Source organism: Apis florea, unplaced genomic scaffold (assembly GCF_048593485.1).
Source record: "Apis florea isolate Af1SG1 unplaced genomic scaffold, ASM4859348v1 contig_2350_pilon, whole genome shotgun sequence".
NCBI lineage: Eukaryota > Metazoa > Arthropoda > Insecta > Hymenoptera > Apidae > Apis > Apis florea.
The window spans coordinates 8,280,537-8,298,553 of NW_028256565.1; the positions used below are offsets into that span (position 1 = coordinate 8,280,537).

Genomic DNA, 18,017 nt, shown 5'->3' on the forward strand with positions numbered 1-18,017 from the left:
TAGCATCGAGAACAGCGCAGTTAGCAATCGCTCGATGCCGTATATACGTTCCATCCATCGTAAAGTGAGATGATTCGAAGGGTACTTAAGGGCCGATGATCGTTTGTTAAACGATCCCTCTCCTCCCTCCCTCCACCAGTGCCAGATGTGGTTTTTTTTTTTTTTAAATAATAAAAAGACACGCGAAAGCGACAAGTATCAATTTACCCTCCACTTCGACCACTTTGCAAGATTTCATGCAAGAACAACATTATCTGATGCTTTTCGATTCGAATTGATGGGGAATCGCGTTTCTGATGCCAAAACTTGCAAATTTTGTGATATTTCAACATAGGATTCGAAATGTATGTGCAAGTAAACTGTGACCAACATGTCAATGATTCGCATACTTGCCTCGAGGAGGAAGAAGTGGAGTGGATAGAAGAGAAATAGAGAAAGAAAGATATCGAAAGGAAGAAGCAAGGATGCAGCCATCCCTCGAAATGCGATGCCTCGCCACGTACATTACGAGGACAGTCGCCACTTGAACGCAACCCTTCTCCACCTGAGCCATCTGATTCGTCGTATAGCAACCATGAATCGTTCGAGCTTCTGGACCAGCTTGAACATCACGGACGAGGATATAGACTACGTGAACAAGTTCATGGATAATCTGTCGATTTCGTGCAACGACAACTGCGAGCAACAGATTGGTTGCTACTGCAACGGGACCGTTCGGGATCTTGCGATCGAGTACAAGAATTACCACGGCTACGTGGCGTTGATGGTGTGCCTGTTCGGCACCCTGGCCAACATGCTGAACATCGTCGTGTTGACGAGGAAAGACATGGTCGCAACTCCCATAAACCGAATTCTCACCGGCCTCGCGACCGCCGATATGCTCGTCATGCTGGAATACATACCGTTCGCTATTTACATGTACATCGTGCTCCCAAAGAGGCAGATATTTCCTTACGGGTGGGCGGTGTTCGTCCTCTTCCACATGCATTTCACTCAATTGCTCCACACCATCAGCATCGCCATCACGCTCACCCTCGCCGTTTGGAGGTACATCGCTATTAGGTGAGTATTAGGTGAATTCCGGATTCGCTTTATTGGAAGCGGCCACGAATTTCGAATTGCACTCGATCCACCGTTTTGGATCGGTCTGATACCGTTTGCCAAAGATCCGATTACTTCGTTTCATCGAATTCAATGGCGTTCCCTTTTCAATACGAGATTCAATTCGTTGTAGAATCAGGGCCATATATAATTTCACGTTTCTTTGTTACAGTAAATTGGGATCAATTAATTTAATGCCGCCTTTGAAGCCGCGTTTCATTTTCGGCTGGAAATAATTAAGCGCTTCCCGTGAATCGTAAGCAAAACGTTTGATAAAAATATCGGGATAATAATTCTGCTTTCCAGTTTTGTCAAAATCACTTCGTGATTGATGAACTTTAACTTCAATTACTCGAGCAATTTTATGGAGAAATGGTTGAAATGATTTGACGAAATAAAAGGGGCTGCGATTTCTTTTTAAATTGCGTTTCGAGGAGAATTTTGGCAAATTTTGTACCTGAAAAGGATAAAAATTTTAGATTGGCAATAATTTACGATTAATTTACTTTATCGCGGGGAACAATTTTTTTGACAACATTCAGGAAATGTGCGCGAGTTAAATTGCGACAAAAGGAAGGAAAAGAGAAGACAAAACTAGGATGAGTGGAAATATTGTAAACGAAATATTATCGGTTTTCAATACGTTGAATTTTCCTATTTCAACGTTGCGATTCTACATTTCTTTTTTTTTTATTATCGTACTAAAATAAGTACGTTTATTTAATTATGTTTCATCACGAATCGAGATTGCAAAACGATTGTCTACGATTTTCTTGTGAAATTATAAAATTCGCAATTTTTCTCTCCTCGACTCGATTTAACATTTAAGATTTATTTCTATCAATTTTCGCGAATTTATGAGATCTACATTGTATTAAGTTTCACCATTTACGAGCCTCCTGTATCAAATTACATAAATCTACCAGTTCCACGACTTAAAATAATCCCGACGACACCCTCGAGATCGAAATCTCTCTGTTTTATTGGGCCGTAAAAAACTTTTTTACGGACGAAATCACCATTTTCGGCACACTTTTATTATTCATTCCGTATTTAACAAACTCTCGAAATATTTTCATTCGTAAATGTTAAGCAATCGTTCCAAGTTAATAAATATTTGCCAATAATAAATTTCGAGGGAGTCAAGTTTCCACTCGTTAATTACTACGGTTAATCAATTTTATAGGGCGTGTTTCATTACGAGGGCACTGCCTCGTTACAGTTCCCGCTAATTTTCGAGTTTTTTGCGAGCAAGTAAGTTTAATATCGTCCACTTTGTCCACTCTCCTCTTTCGAAATTCAAATTTGGAATGAGTTGATTACCCGTCCCTGGTAATTAAGGTCGGAATGTCGGAAAAGTGACCTCGTTCATTTCTTGAAAAAAAGATTATTCAAGAAATGACGTCAAGCTTAGTATGTCAAATTTAATTCGTTCCGATTCGTTGAAATTGATCGACGGATAATTGTTACCGAGCTCGAAATTCTATCGGACGAAAGAGAGAGCATAATCGAAAATCCAATTAGATTAGCGGAGAAAATGAATCAAATTCAGTTTGTTTACACCTAAATAAGTAACAATTTGATCAGGTGTGGTTGTTATTAAATGTAACATTGCGCGTTACTAATTGGTACTGTGTATACGTGTACCAACTATTCATTAAGCAGAAACTGAATATATTGGGTGGAACCGCGCTTTCACGTACGCTTAATTACACACGCGTTACAATTGTAACGTACACACGAAGATTATACATACGCGTGATCAAATGTAAAAGTTTACTTATTGCAGAGCAAAGTTCTTACGGATTTTGACACACGTGTTCGAAATATCGTCGTGGACGAAATATCGTATTAAACATCGATCGCGATTCTCTGTTTAATCTCTGTATACACAACAAAATGATATTTCGTTGTTCGAAATAATTTTAAATAAAAGGATATTAATTATAATAAATGTTAAACAATTGCCGCGTCGATAAATAAATAAATCAGTCTTGGTACACGTAATATTTGAATTCAGGTGTTGAAACAATTGAATATAAATCGTGAGAGTATTGGTTTATCCTATATTTGTGCCATGCGGTTTCACAAAAGTGGATTATCAACTTCTGGGAATGCTAATTGCTGGATGTAATCAAACACGCTCTCATCTGCGTGAAGTAGTTGGATGTTTCACCTGAAAAGAAAATTAAATTATTTCAGGGAACAATTCTGTTTAACGCGACATAGTTTCGCGTTCTTCTTAAAGATTTAACAATTTAACAATTTCTTTTTAAACGATGATTACCTCTTTTCTTAAATCGTAATGTAACTTATTTGGTCTCAACACGAATTCAATTCATTTTCGTAATCTTCTTTAGTTTTAAGGTTTAAGATATGTCACGTTGCGATTATATTTCAATTTTTATATTGTTAACGTTGTTAATGTCGAATTTTAAGAAGAAGATCTATATATGGATCTATTTCTAAAAATAAATAATCTATATTGAAGATCTTTCTTTCTTTTTTTTCAGTAGAAAAATTTTCATTGTACTCAGTTATCGTTCGACTTTAGACGAGATTCAATCATACGCCCCAATTCGTTTATCAAAATAAAACAATTTGCGAGAATCTTTTTATACTCGAAAATATACTAGTTTGAGATTAAACGACACTATTGCGTTTTAGATATCTTTTTCTTCTAGAAAAAATAAAAAAGGAAAAATAGAACGAAATGATATTAATAAAATGATATTTCCATTTATAAATTGATCGTACGATATTATAAATGATGAATATAAAATGATCAAAGTCAGGATAAATAGAGAAAGAGAATTGTGGTAGAGCAAGTAGAGAATAAAATTATCGTAATTAATATCGGATAGAAGCAAGTCATTACGATTTGACTAATAGAAATAACACGATCGTGATCGTGAAATTTTAAATGTTAAATTTTACATATATTATAATATTTTTTTCAAACTATTATCATATAAAAAAGAGAAATCTCTTATAATTGCAAAATATTATCGAAAAAAACAAGGTAATTTAATTTAATAGGAGCAAATTTACATAATGTTATTCTAAATCTCGAATATTGATAGAATATTGTCAGATATTATCTCGCATTAATTAATTTTTTTATTTTTACATTTAATACATAGAATAAAATCCTACCAGCGGATATCATATAAAATATTTTATGTTCAATTCCATAAAATATTTAATATACTAGCAATAAATTGTTCTTTAAATTCTCCTCCATTCATTTGTAACGAATAGACGAATAATGATCTGTTAAACGAATTATTCATTTTTTATTGCACAAATATTTTTACTCTACGTAGAAATCGATCACATATGTTGTCTGTTATAAATTGAATCAGCTTTCTGTTTGTTGTACGTGTATTCCCATGAATTCACATCATAAATAATTCGATTGAAAATCTGAAAATCTGCCAATCTCGTTCATTTTTTTCGTGATAATTTCACGAAACGATGATCAACCCTCGAAACACGTTCGAAGTCGTTAAACAGAATGTTACTCTCCCAGATTTATCACACATTCTCGAATCGAGGATGAAAATACTTGCAAAAAAAAAAAAAAAAAGAAAATGAAAATACTTTCATTATCGATCGTTTATTATAGATCACGAATAAAATTCTTTATGTGATTTTTTATCTATAAAATATTAAAATATATATAATATAATATATCTCTAAGATTTCCTTTTTTTCTTTGTAAGGAAATATGTGAAAGAAAGGAAATAGAAGAAAAATTATATACGTAAGATTCTCTCACTTCGATAACAGATCACACGTATTACAATTGACTTATCAACTGCCGCTCAAAAAATGTGAGATTTCGATATACAGGAAAAGCTTGAAGAGAAGCTTCCTCTTAAATGAAATTAATAAAAACTGAAAATTTAACTCCATCGATAAGTGATCGACAGAACTCGACTTGCATCATTTTGAATTTAAACTACAAAATCAGGCTATGTAAATTTGTCGAAGTGAGAAAAGTTTTACCTGTAATGCTCGGATAAGTCTGGAAGTTAGAGACAACATCGAACTAATAAAACAAGTTGGCGATAACGCGATCATTGCAACTTTGATGCATGCCTGTTTTCGCATTTAATAAAACATTAAAGTTTCGCGAATAAATAAAACGATTTCGAATAGTAAAATTATATTTTACTATTATTAATGACGGGATCGAGCTTACTCGCAAGTTTTACTCGCAAGTTCACGATAGAAACGTTAAATGCAGCATGAATAAACGAGTACACATCTAAAGGAAGAAAATAAAACTAGAGAGACCGGGGAACAGTCATTAAGGAAAAATGTAACCAGTTTTTCAAAAGTTGAACAAACACAATGTTTTTACGAAAAATGTGTATACATTTGTGAGACGATTTCGTATTCTATCTTCCTTATAACAATGTTACAAATTTAATACAACTTTTGTCAAATAACAAATTGGATATTGCTTTGCAGAGTAAAGAGTTTGCTTCACAATAGAGAGAGCATTAAAAGCGCTCCTTGAAAAAAACTATTTAAATCAAACTTTTTTCAACTCAAAAATAAAATTTAATCGTCATAGATCTTGCGGATAAAATATTTCATTCCATTTATAATTTTTTCATAAATTTGACTTAAATATTATATTTTTTAGCTTCGTTAATTAATCTTAATATGTTTTACATTGAATCAGAGATTGTTTAATAATTTGAAATTTCGAATGTGAAAATTGTTTCACATAAATTTATGTCACAGGTAACATTTATTTGTCACGAAATTATAAATTATTCAATTTGATGATGATAAAATTAAATTGTATAGGAAATATGAAGAATCATAAAAACTTTTTACAAACAGAAGAGGAATACATCTTTTAATAAAATTATTTTTCTAATAACAACTTGTATATTCGCGATACTGAAATAAATCGATAGAATGTAGATTATAATTAACGAAATATGTATCATGTTTAAAAAGTATTATTTCTCTAACTGTATTCTATTTTACAGTTTTAATTTATTTTATATAAAATATACAAACAATATATATATATAATAAAAATTTACTTAATTCTATCCTCTAGCTATATAATCTTTCATCGAATTAATAACAGTTCATATTAATTAATATTAGAGAATTTCACGAAACATTTTCTCTAAAATCACAATAATATCTCAAGTAATAATAAATTTGTTATTATTTAATGAGTTATTCATTTATTTTGTCTCGAACCACATAAATAAAAACTTAATTCGGATAATTAGATACTTATTAAAATTTCGTTTATACAAATTCCGTTTATATAAGCCAATATTTCTCCACTGTATTCCTCCTTCGATCTTTCCATCTTCAGTTCTTTCGAAAGAAACAACCAATCATTAAACATCCTATTTCGAATCGCCATCTTAATCTTAATCCGTGAAGCAGCTGAAAGAAATCGAACACGCTTGTGCACAATTGCTCGATGAAACGTATCGACAAATTCAATAAGAGTTTTCACGATAGTGGAAAAAATAATCATGCATTAAATTAAATTCAGTTGTAACAGTCCGTGAAAATATACGCGATAAATTTTCATGGAACCGAAACTGGAATACGCTTGGGAGATGTACTTTAACGCGATGTCGTAATTATGTATATTTTCCTAGAGAGAGAGAGAGAGAGAGAGAGAGAGAGATCAGTAAATGGTGCGAATTTAGATGACATTCAAAAACACGGCAATTTAATCTAAAATATGTCAACGGTAAATTATTGTGTATAATATTTACGTGTATCAACTGTATAATACATTTCACAATAAAATTATATTGTTGCCAAAAAAAAAAAAAAAAAAAAAACAACAATTACAAGACAAGCCAGATTAGACGATGCTTGAGAAAAATTGATGCTTAATTTATTAATAGTCGTTTATTATGCAAATCCTTCCGATGTATCATGCGCGTGATTAGATTACATGGTAACCTCGTGGAAAATGTTATCATCAGTGAGATTAGAACGCTTGGAATATGCATATACAGGCAAGAAACCGTATAAATATTTGTAAAAACGAAACATAATTCGTAGTTATTTATATCCAGTTATGGATTTTCATTAATGAGATTAAAATGTATACATAAGAAACGATAGATATTTCTAGAATGAAGTATAATTTATGGATGCAATTTGGTCTAGGTTATTTTTTTTTTTTCAAAAAAAAAAAAAAATTAGAAAAGTTTTTGGATTTTGTTATTGCACTCGACCAAGCGAAAACTAACGTATAATTCATTTTCCAACTTCGGTTCAGAATAAAAAAAAAGTAACCCTGCTCGGATCCTTCCAATAGGAATACCTTCGACAATTTTTTTATTTTTTTATTATTTTTTTTTTCCCTCCACATTCGAAATTTCGCACGGTAATACCCACTCTCACGCGTGATTGTGTAACTTCCTCCTAACTCTGGTCAGATTTTTATAAAAATATTTATTTTTTAATTGCAATTTTTTAATACACACGTACCGTTATAAATACGATTATGTGGAAATTCAAACAATAAAGTTTAAAAAAACTACGAATAATTCACGATTTATCTGAATATACTTCGCTTCAATCCAATAAAGTTATTACACTGTTGTGCAATCTTTATATATCGTCAGTGAATGGCAACAAAAGAATTATAAATTCATTCTGAAAGTTAATAAAAAATGAAAAGTAAAAATATTTTATAAACATTAAACAATCCTTGATCCAATTTCATATATATTTTCAACTATTATTACATCTAATGAAAATCTCAGAAAAATGTATTCGCGTGACAAAATTGGTTATTTTCCATTTTTTCAACTTGCCATTATTAGATAACAATTTTACACGAGAAATGGACCAAATGATTGCAATGATCATAAAGGAAGGAAATCGTAATGAAAGAAAATGCAGCGTAAACAATTCCAAGAAGATTGTTATATAAATCCAGCCGTAAGCATATTTTCTTTCACGAAACGTGAATTTTCCGCAATTTTATGGTCGACTTGACCATTTGCTTGCGCAAATAAGGCATCTGCATAATATTCCGCAAAGAAGGATCGTATTCCATTTTCATTCCTTGGATCATAATGATAAAAAAAAGAAAGACTTAAAAAAAATCACATAATTCATCTACAAAATAACCAAAATACGGCTGAAGACGAAACGAATGCACGAATAAAATATTAAAATTTTCAAAATTGATTCCTCTTTACAAAAATTTCCTCTTAATAAAAATTCTTCTGACAAGCACGATCTTAGATCTTTCAAATATCGAATCACAGAAATAGAACTGTGAACGTTCGTCACATCGTGTTATCGCGAAAAATTAATAAAAACATTAATGAAAAATGGTTGCAAAATCACGGAGAAAAGATAAGAAGATATAACAAGAAACGATAGCTCGTAATGTATCGTTCTAATATTTAATTCTAGAGGGAATTCAGGAAGCTGTGTCTTTTGCTTTTATCTCTAGCCTGTGATCGTTGACATCCTGTCCCTGTGGGAACTCAGGAAGAAGAGGAAACACCGAAAAAGAGGACACGGAAAGCGCACTTTCGTGCATTTCTTTTGGAAATGTTTGAATAAGATAAATTTGTATTGTGCTGGGATTACTTTTAAACGATAAGGAGGAATGAGAGAGAAATGGGAATCGGATCTATATATTCGTCCACGTGAAAATCGGAAAATTGTTAAATCGAAGTAAAATGGAAATATCTACACAAAGACAAAGATTTCAATTGATTCGATGTGAATTTATTTTAAGCCACATTCGTTGAGTCGGGGCAAAATAGAAATATACTATGATAGAATTTGTGGTTTTGTATGGAAATTTTAAAGAAAGACATCCCTCTTTTTATATCTGACCATTTTATGGAAACATTTGATTTCTCGGTGTACGTGCGATCAACGATCCTTTCTACTTATTTATATTTAATTATATCGTTTTGCCTGACTGGTATTATTGGAAATATTTAAATTTTAAATGATTTCAATATGATAAAAAGAACTAATTATTTTCACGTAAAAAAAAAAAAAAAAAAAAAGAAAAAAGAAAAAAATCGATACGAACGTTTACTAAATATTTATAAATATAATAAAATTAAATATTACCTTTTTCAATTTAATTTTGAATCATTTTAAATTATATTTATAAATTAAATATATTGGTTTTTTTTTATACCGTGCATTTAATTTGTAATTACATTCTGTACAATGGATATTAATCTTTGTAACATAATATTTGTCATTCGATGTTTAAGGAGATAAATTTTTAATTATAATCCAATTAATAAACGATAATATTATGATGATTTTGATATGTTCTTTTGCAAAACTGGAATGATTTTTTTGGAACAAGTGTATTTTTAAACAACGAAAAAAAAATAATCGATAATATATACGTAGTCAAACATGAAAGAAAAAACAAAATTTGATTTGCAGAATTTTTTCTGTTTTTTATCACTACTGATCACAGTATCGATTCTTTTTACAATATTTTTACAATATTTTATGCGATTCTTTTATTCGAGTTTTCTTTTACTCGACATTCAAAGTTTTTACGATTTAATTTTTTAATTCTCATATCTGTATATTCCTCAAACTCTATAAATATTTATAGATAATAAATTAAGTAATATCGTGCTGATATTTATTTAGCTAAATAGGCAAAATTAGATAAAATTTTAATTCGGCTGTCCAAACATTTCTTTTTTACTTTAAAATATTTTTATTATTATTTATTCGAGTTTATATACATATAAATCGATGAACTATGTCAATATAAAAATCCATATTTATTCTATGCGCGTGGAAAATAAATTTTATAGTCAAACAGTTGATATGAAAGAAAAATGTGTAACATTACAAACTAGTTTTATAACAATTTTAAATAAAATATATTATTAAAATTAACTTTCTATTATTTATCAGAAATTTTTTCCATTCATTTTTCGTAGAAATTCTCTTTTTATTCGTTCTCAATCAAATATCGAAAGACTGCTTTTTAACTAAAATAATCAAATATCAGACAATCGATCATTCAAAGGCTCTTTTTCTTTTAAATCAAAATTTAAATATCGAATGAGTTTATTAAAATTTCTATATTAAATAGTTCCTTTACAATGATTTCAAATTGATGGAAACAAAAGCAGAATTTTTTGCCTGGCAAGAAAAGGGTAGAAAGAATGAATGAAGTTTGTTACACAAAATACATATACGTTCAACAAACATTCATGCAAACATAACAAAGATTTCATTTTTGCTTTGAAAAACTTAGTATATATATATATAATAGCTCACTAGATATAGTGAAATCCTAAATTAAAATAATGGCGCAAAAAAACAACGTGTACGCAACGTGTGTTTTCATTTTGGATGAATCGAGCCAAACTGTTTATATTTTTTTCCAATAAATATTGAAAAAATTTAATTATCGATGATATCAAGAAAAATGATGAAAAACTAGATAATGTATATCGCGATAACGATAAAATTTGAAATCAATAAATTTATCATGAGATCTGTTACATATTGTCAATTTATGGCCATTTTATCTAAAATCGTTTCTATCGACTATCTATATATCTGAACGTTTTAAAACTACTTTTCAATTTCCGCGAATTTCAACGAATGGCGCGATCTATCGATGGATCAACGTGAAGATATATACAATCCATTATACCGTATAGAATTTTCCATCGATCCTTCTGAGATACGTATTATCTCGTGATGAAATTGATACTTGGGTAAATTTGTAGAAATAATTCTATTTTACCAATTCATTCTGTTCTACCTTCTATAAGAGGGTAAACAATACGTAAGAGGAATAAAACTTTTAATTAAATAAAAGATTTTAATAATTAAAAAGGGGGATTAAAAAAAGGAAATTTGAGATGTAATAAAATATCAAGGATAAAGAAAAATATATAACGATAAGGGAAAAAATATGGAGAAGAATATAAAATATAGACAGGAGCAAGAGGAAAATAAAATAAAATTTCCATGGACGTGTATGCTCACGAGAGATAGGTTCCAAGTTGCCTTGGAAGGAAAACTGTAAGATTCTGAAATATTCTTAGATTTCTTAGATGTATACATTAATATTAGACGAAGATCAGTAAATTTATATGAGATGAAGTTTCAATAATAAAAGAATTCGATATAAAAATATAGCATACTGTTCGTGAATTATCTTTCCTTCTTCTTGTTGCTTCGTTCGAAAATATTTTTGATATTTTAAATTATAAACTATCACAGATGATTAAAATATAAAAAAATAGAAGATAAAATAATCTGGGGGAGAAAAGTAATACGCAAAATTGTCTCTCATTACTTTCTTTCATGAACGTAAATGTTGAAATCAAATAACGTTGGATATATCTCTATTATAAAGTTTTGCTATTGCAAAAACTATTGAAATATAGACGGTTAAAAGTTTGAAATCACTTTTCCAATTGTAGCTATACTCACTACTCTTTGTTAATTTCGTTATTTATCCAAAATTAAAATGTTACAAATAGCAGTTTTAATTGTCTTTAATTTTAACAAATTTTATGGGAAAAGTTTTCAATCTGTATCCTAATATGATTGTTTCTTTTTTTTTTTTTAATTCTTGAAAAATATTAATGATTTTGGACAGGAGTATACATATTATTGTCCAAAAAGTTTGAAATTATTTTTCACAGTTGTAGCTTTCATATCCAGCTCTCTGCTAATTTTGTTATTTATGCTAGATTAAAATGTTAAAATAGTGAATAATAATTTTATTTATTTCAACAAATATTACGTAAAAAAATTTGTTACGTTCATAATATCATAATTTCACTTTTTTTCTTTTTAATATTCGAACTTTAAAGAATTTAATATTACTCTCTATCAATTTAAGAAAAATCGATGTTACATTTACAAATTAGAAGCAAACATTCCTCGAGACCTATGGATAGAGTAATAAATAGTAATGAAATGAGAAAGAGATAATTTTAATTTTAGAATATCGAACAGCGAATATATTTGTTCCATCATTTGCATCGAAATTTAATAATGTAGACTTTTGAAACTCGTGGATAGTATTCAGAAAGTGTGCTTGCTATCGACAATTCGTGTACAAGTTAGAAAACCAATTCGATTTGGACAAAGTTTCTCGAAACTTTTGAATCTGTATAACAAACTAAGATGAAACGTGAGAATTAATTCGATGAAATTACAAATTCTTTTCGCGTGTTTCATACTATTTTAGAAATAAAATGGTACGTTCTTAACAACGCTCGAGAGTTTTAACTTCAAATACATTTGTATTTTTAAAATGGAACGGTGTAAAAACAAAGCACAGTAAAAACAATGGATGATTCAATCAAAAGGAAAAAGAAAAAAAAAAAAAAAAAAAAGATCGAAAAATGTCGATTCTCTCAGAAATACATTTAAAAAAAGTAAAAATCTTTTTGATGGAAAGTATGATACACGACAGATTTCTTCACACTTCAATTATTCAATACACAGATTCGAAATAAATAATTTTTTGAAATTAATTGGATCTTTAGAGGACTAATTGCATCGCATTGTGGAAAATCAAAGAAGTGGAAAAGATCAGAGAGTTACCAAGATGTGAAAGAGATCATCATACTTTATTCGTTTGATTATATTGTACCAATTATATGTATCTCGAGGACCATATTTCACGGTCGTTTCATGTCTTTCCACCTCGATCGGATGGAATTAAATTTACAAAAGAGATCTGTTCCATCAGTTTCGATCCTTTATATTGTTCTAAAATAACAATGTTCTCCATAAAGTTTAAAATTGACGTTCTTAAAAAAGCGAACGAGCAGAAACATGATATTTCTTTTAAATTTTAACTATAATTAAAACTATAATATCTATATAAATTGATTCCAGTTTTATCTCAAAGCACGTGTTACATTTGTTGATTTCTTTTCCCCACACTTCAAAGATCGAATTACGCTCGAGCTCTGATATTTCCGAGATGATGAGCAAACTCTCGTTTATGTGAATTTCTTACTACTAACGAATATTTTCTAGACAAGTAGAAAAAAATAAAAAGACGTACTAATTTCAAAAAGATCAAATAAATTAGAGATTGTGCAATGATTATGATGCATATTGTAGAAAATTTTTTGAATTGAATAAGTTTTCACATTCTTCTCGATGTTCTTTAATTCTATTTTAACAAAATGTTATAAAGCTATGATAAAAATAGTCTAAGCTTAATTTCCAAGTAATGTATGCACATATGGGTTACATAGAAGATGATTTAATTTCATTTCGTTATATTTACACAGATGAGGAAAAAGAATCAAACCAAAAAAAAAAAAAAAAAAATTGGAAATATGCATTGCAACACATGGAATTTCACACATTAATCTGAAAGATAATAGCAATACGACTATATCCGATACGACTAAATCCTTGATTATCTCATAGATTGCATAGATTGAACGACGGGATTTAAGACATCAAAGGAACATTTGAATTCTCTGTTTCATCGCTATAAACGAATCTACGAGCGAATAATGAAATGTAAAGATTTTCAATAAAGGTGAATCAGAAGATGGATCGATAGAAACTTTTAACTCTTTAAGTATATTACGAGCTCGAGAAAATTTGAACAAAAATCATGATCGAAACGTGTCAAAAGGCAACGATGAAATTTCAAATTTTTTTTTTTTTTTGCTTGAGTAAAAATGAAATCTATGCTCGATCAATTTGATGCTCTTACCTTTAATTTTATGCTTAACTTGAAATTAATCAATTTGAAGCGAATTGATATCCTGTCTTTGTCAAATTCGAAATTTCGAAAAATATTCCCCCTTGAAAAGGGCGAAAAAGTTGAAAATTCAATTGGAACACAAAAACGTTGTTTAACGTATCGAACAATTCGACGAATTTATAATTGAAAATGAAATGCGTTATTAATAAACGCATGATTGGAAAAATAAAAGAAAAATTCTCCTTAAATTACGGTATGAAATCCAATGTTCTTTTTTGTGTTATCACAGATTTCCACAGTACAGTACTTGGTGTACCGCAGCTCGATGTAAAATGGCTTTATGGAGCAGCTTTTTAGCGCCATTTATTGCCTGTGCTCCTAGTTATCTCGTATTTGGAGTAAGTAATTTATTTAAAATAAACCATGCAAGCAATAAATAACGATAAATAAATAATAACCACTTATCTTAAAACCAATTAATCCAATTAATGAAGATAATTAGAATTTCTTTTGATATTAAATTCATTTAAGTTTCTTTTTCTTTCTTTTTTTTTTCTTTTCCTTTCTATTTCTAATTCCCAGATAAGAAAGCAAACTGTAAATGAAAATGGCATCCTGGAAATCGCGTACATAGTCGATGCCGACTACTCCCAGCACAAGGACTTCTTCTACCAATTGAATTTCTGGATACTAGGGGTGGTGGTGAAACTTTTACCCTGCGTCATTCTCACCGTTATTAGCTGTTGGTTGATAAAAGCTCTTTACAGGTATATTTTTACAAATATAGATCAGAATGAATTATACGTTATCACTTATAACAAATTAAAATTCGTCGATACCTTATTTGTTCTACCCTCTTTAATTCCTTGAAACTATGTTTTCATCGTGTAAAAGTCATTCAATTAACCACAATAACGACAAAAAATAGCTCGATTCGACGATTAATTACACAAAATAAAAAACCGTAAAAGTTCGAGAAATATCCATAAAAAAGAAGTAATAATAACAACAAAGAATAAAAAAGAAATTAATTAATATCGAAGGCGAATATCATGTTCCAGGGCGAAAGGGAGGAAGCAGGCTTTGAAGAGTTACAACCAGTGCAAAAACATCGCTGTAATGGGTAACGGTTTGATCCCAAAAAGACCGAGCAAATCCGAGAGGAGAGCGGATAGGACGACCAAGATGCTGGTCGCAGTGTTGCTCCTATTCCTGGTCACGGAGATACCTCAGGGTATCCTGGGCCTCCTATCCGGTGTTCTAGGCGATTGCTTCTTCCGTAATTGCTACCATAATTTCGGCGAGGTGATGGACATTCTCGCCTTGTTAAATGGCGCCATCAATTTCATCCTCTATTGCTCCATGTCCAGGCAATTCCGTACCACTTTCGGCCAGCTGTTCAAACCGAGGATCATGAAGAAATGGCAGCCGGCCACGCAACAAACGGACGTGCAAAGCACTTACGTATGATGCAGGCTGAAAGGTCTAGAGACCACGCGTCTTTAGAGAGATCTGCAGTATTATCTCTTGAGTAATTATTATCTTATCCTATGGAAATTGGTAACGTAACAGAGAATAATGAAGATGGAAATGTAGATTTGAATCATACACAGTAGATAGATAGGGTGGAGTGTAAGCTTTTCTTCATAATGTGATCCACCCCGAGTGGTGTTCATGATATAGTACATTTTTAATATCTTTAAGAGGAAGATGGAATCGATTGATTTGCTGTTTTAAACTCCACCTTGTTGTTGCTTCATGTCATCGAAATTCTTGCAAATGCGTAATAACGAAAAATATCGAATTATATTAATCCTCTTTCTTCGCGTTTCATTTTATCGTGTTTCTCAAATAATTGATTGAATTTAATAAAAATACAAAATGTTCCTTTTTTTTTAACGAGAAACGATATGTTCTTAATAGGAAAACGCGGAGAGAAAATAAAATACGTGAGACAGGAGGTTGGATTTCAATGGTGCAATGAATAATAGGATTTGTTCTCGCAAAAACAAACGCTTAAAGTTTGAACCCTGCCTTCGAGTTTGCAATCTCACAGCCAATTGAACTTTCCTTTAAGTTTCGACCTATCGTTATATCGACAGGTCTGTTAAAAAAGATAAACTTGATCTCGTATAAGAGAAATATAAGCTTGATCCGTGCTCAAGTTTAATCGAAAATTTTGTAGCGGAAATATTGGACTCATTATTTTTCGATATTCTTTCTTCTTTTCCTTTTGTATCATCAAAAATAACATCATAACGTTAACGTTATTGTGGGAAACGATCGCGCGAATGTTGATTGTTAAAATTAATATTAATAATCGTTATAGGAAGATGAAAGTAAACGAGCAGATTTATCAACGTTTATTTCTCTCTTGCTTTCGTTATTCGTGTCAACAATATTCGTGTAATTTATTAATACACACTATTGCGTGACGTATTTTCGTGTAAATTTAGATATCGCTGAAATTGTACGTATAAGCTCATTTGTAAATCGTTGGAGAGCTTCGTTCGATACATCGTGATAGGAAAGGAGACGATGTTGCGTTAATGATGGACACTCGACAACGAACGATCATTACGAGTTGCATAAATGTAAGATTATGCAAACGTAAAACGTTTACGTACACCGATGTTCAAATATATTCTCAAGTAATACAATTACTCGTAAATATAAGTATAACGCTAATATTAATATTAAGGCTATTATAATTATTTAAATGTAAATGAAATTTGTAAATACGTGATCGAGAAAAGTTAGCAGCGATAATTGTTCCTTCTCGTATGATTTTTTTTTTTTCTATGAGAAACAGAGGACCGATGGATTTTTAGCTATTGAGCCCGGCTGAAAATCTATCCTTTCCGTTTCTAAACGAGAAATTATTTATAGATTATGAATAAACTGTTTCTGTATTAATCGTTTTACCTTTTTTCATCGTATCCCTTTTCCCACTTCGTGAGTATAACACGTATATCCAAATAATCCATTGAAATTGAAAGTATATATTTATGGTATATTATCTTTTGTTAGATTTTATATACGTGCGAAACAAATAATAAAATAGCAATAACTTGGCTATGTTTCTTTTCATAAAATGAATTTTCTATTCTTTTCAATGTTTAAACGTTCTGGCCGAGTTAATATCGAGCTTTATCGGGAATTCTCTCTTTGAAATCTCTACCTTTAGAAGACGAATACGAGATCTAATGAAAATATCTCAGCTGAGAGGAAATATCGTGAAATCTTTGTGTCGCTTTAAATTAAAAGTTTCTTATCGTTCTACGATATTCTGGTCTGAAAATTGTCCGATCAAACAGTTGTCATACCACAAACGGTCTCCTATTACAATCGAAAACAAAAAGAGGAAAAAATTCTAATCGGTGGGGAATCAAAGGGAATCGAATTTGTTGACCATTCGTGACACCTGAACGATTAATCATTTGAAAGTACGTAATCAAATGTTAAATCTATTTTACACCCACTTGCCGTATATAAACGTATCGCGTGTCATGTTCAGAATGTAGCAACTGGTATAATCAAAATCATGGTGGAAACTATATTATATTCATGCACGAAGGTGTACAATTATGTAAATCATCGATCTCATCCTCCTGAATATGAATTAGATTTGGGCGAAATTTATTTATAGATTAAAAATAATAATTTATAATTTATAATTGTTAATTGTATTTCAATTAACGTTATATTCTTCGTACGATCAATTAAAATAATTTAAATCATAATGAATATTTATTAGAAAGTTGATAAATTGAACTATTTAATAATATGATTATTTGAAAAATCAATAAATCAACATTTAAAATAATTATAAATAATTATAAATGTAATAATAATTATGTAAGAATAGTTTAACAAATAACAAATAGTATCATATTTCAATTACACCAAATAAATTTAATTGCAAATATATTTACTTTTCACATAAAACACTTCCCGTGAAATATTTGTATTATTCAAATAAACTTTGAATAAAAATTTGTATAAAATTACTTTGAAAAAGTAATTTTAAAATAATGTAATTTGAGAACGTTTGGATCCGATATGAATATTAATGAATCACTATATTAAAACGGAAAGATTCACAAATTCATGATGAGAGATTTTATTTCTATCAGACAATTTGACAATTTCCATTTTAATTTTACTAATGTTTTCTTTCATAAAACTA

The 18,017-nt window shown here is 30.1% G+C and overlaps 1 protein-coding gene across 1 annotated transcript; it reads left to right on the forward strand.

The window, feature by feature from the left end:
* The first annotated feature begins 356 nt into the window (after window positions 1-356).
* Window positions 357-16,744, forward strand: LOC100867060 (G protein-coupled receptor dmsr-1). The gene is made up of 4 exons (XM_031918398.2): window positions 357-1,062; window positions 14,118-14,226; window positions 14,411-14,595; window positions 14,890-16,744. Exons 1-4 carry the CDS (start codon window positions 488-490, stop codon window positions 15,296-15,298), a joined length of 1,278 nt encoding a protein of 425 aa, XP_031774258.1. The 5' UTR covers window positions 357-487; the 3' UTR covers window positions 15,299-16,744.
* Window positions 16,745-18,017: the final 1,273 nt, after the last annotated feature.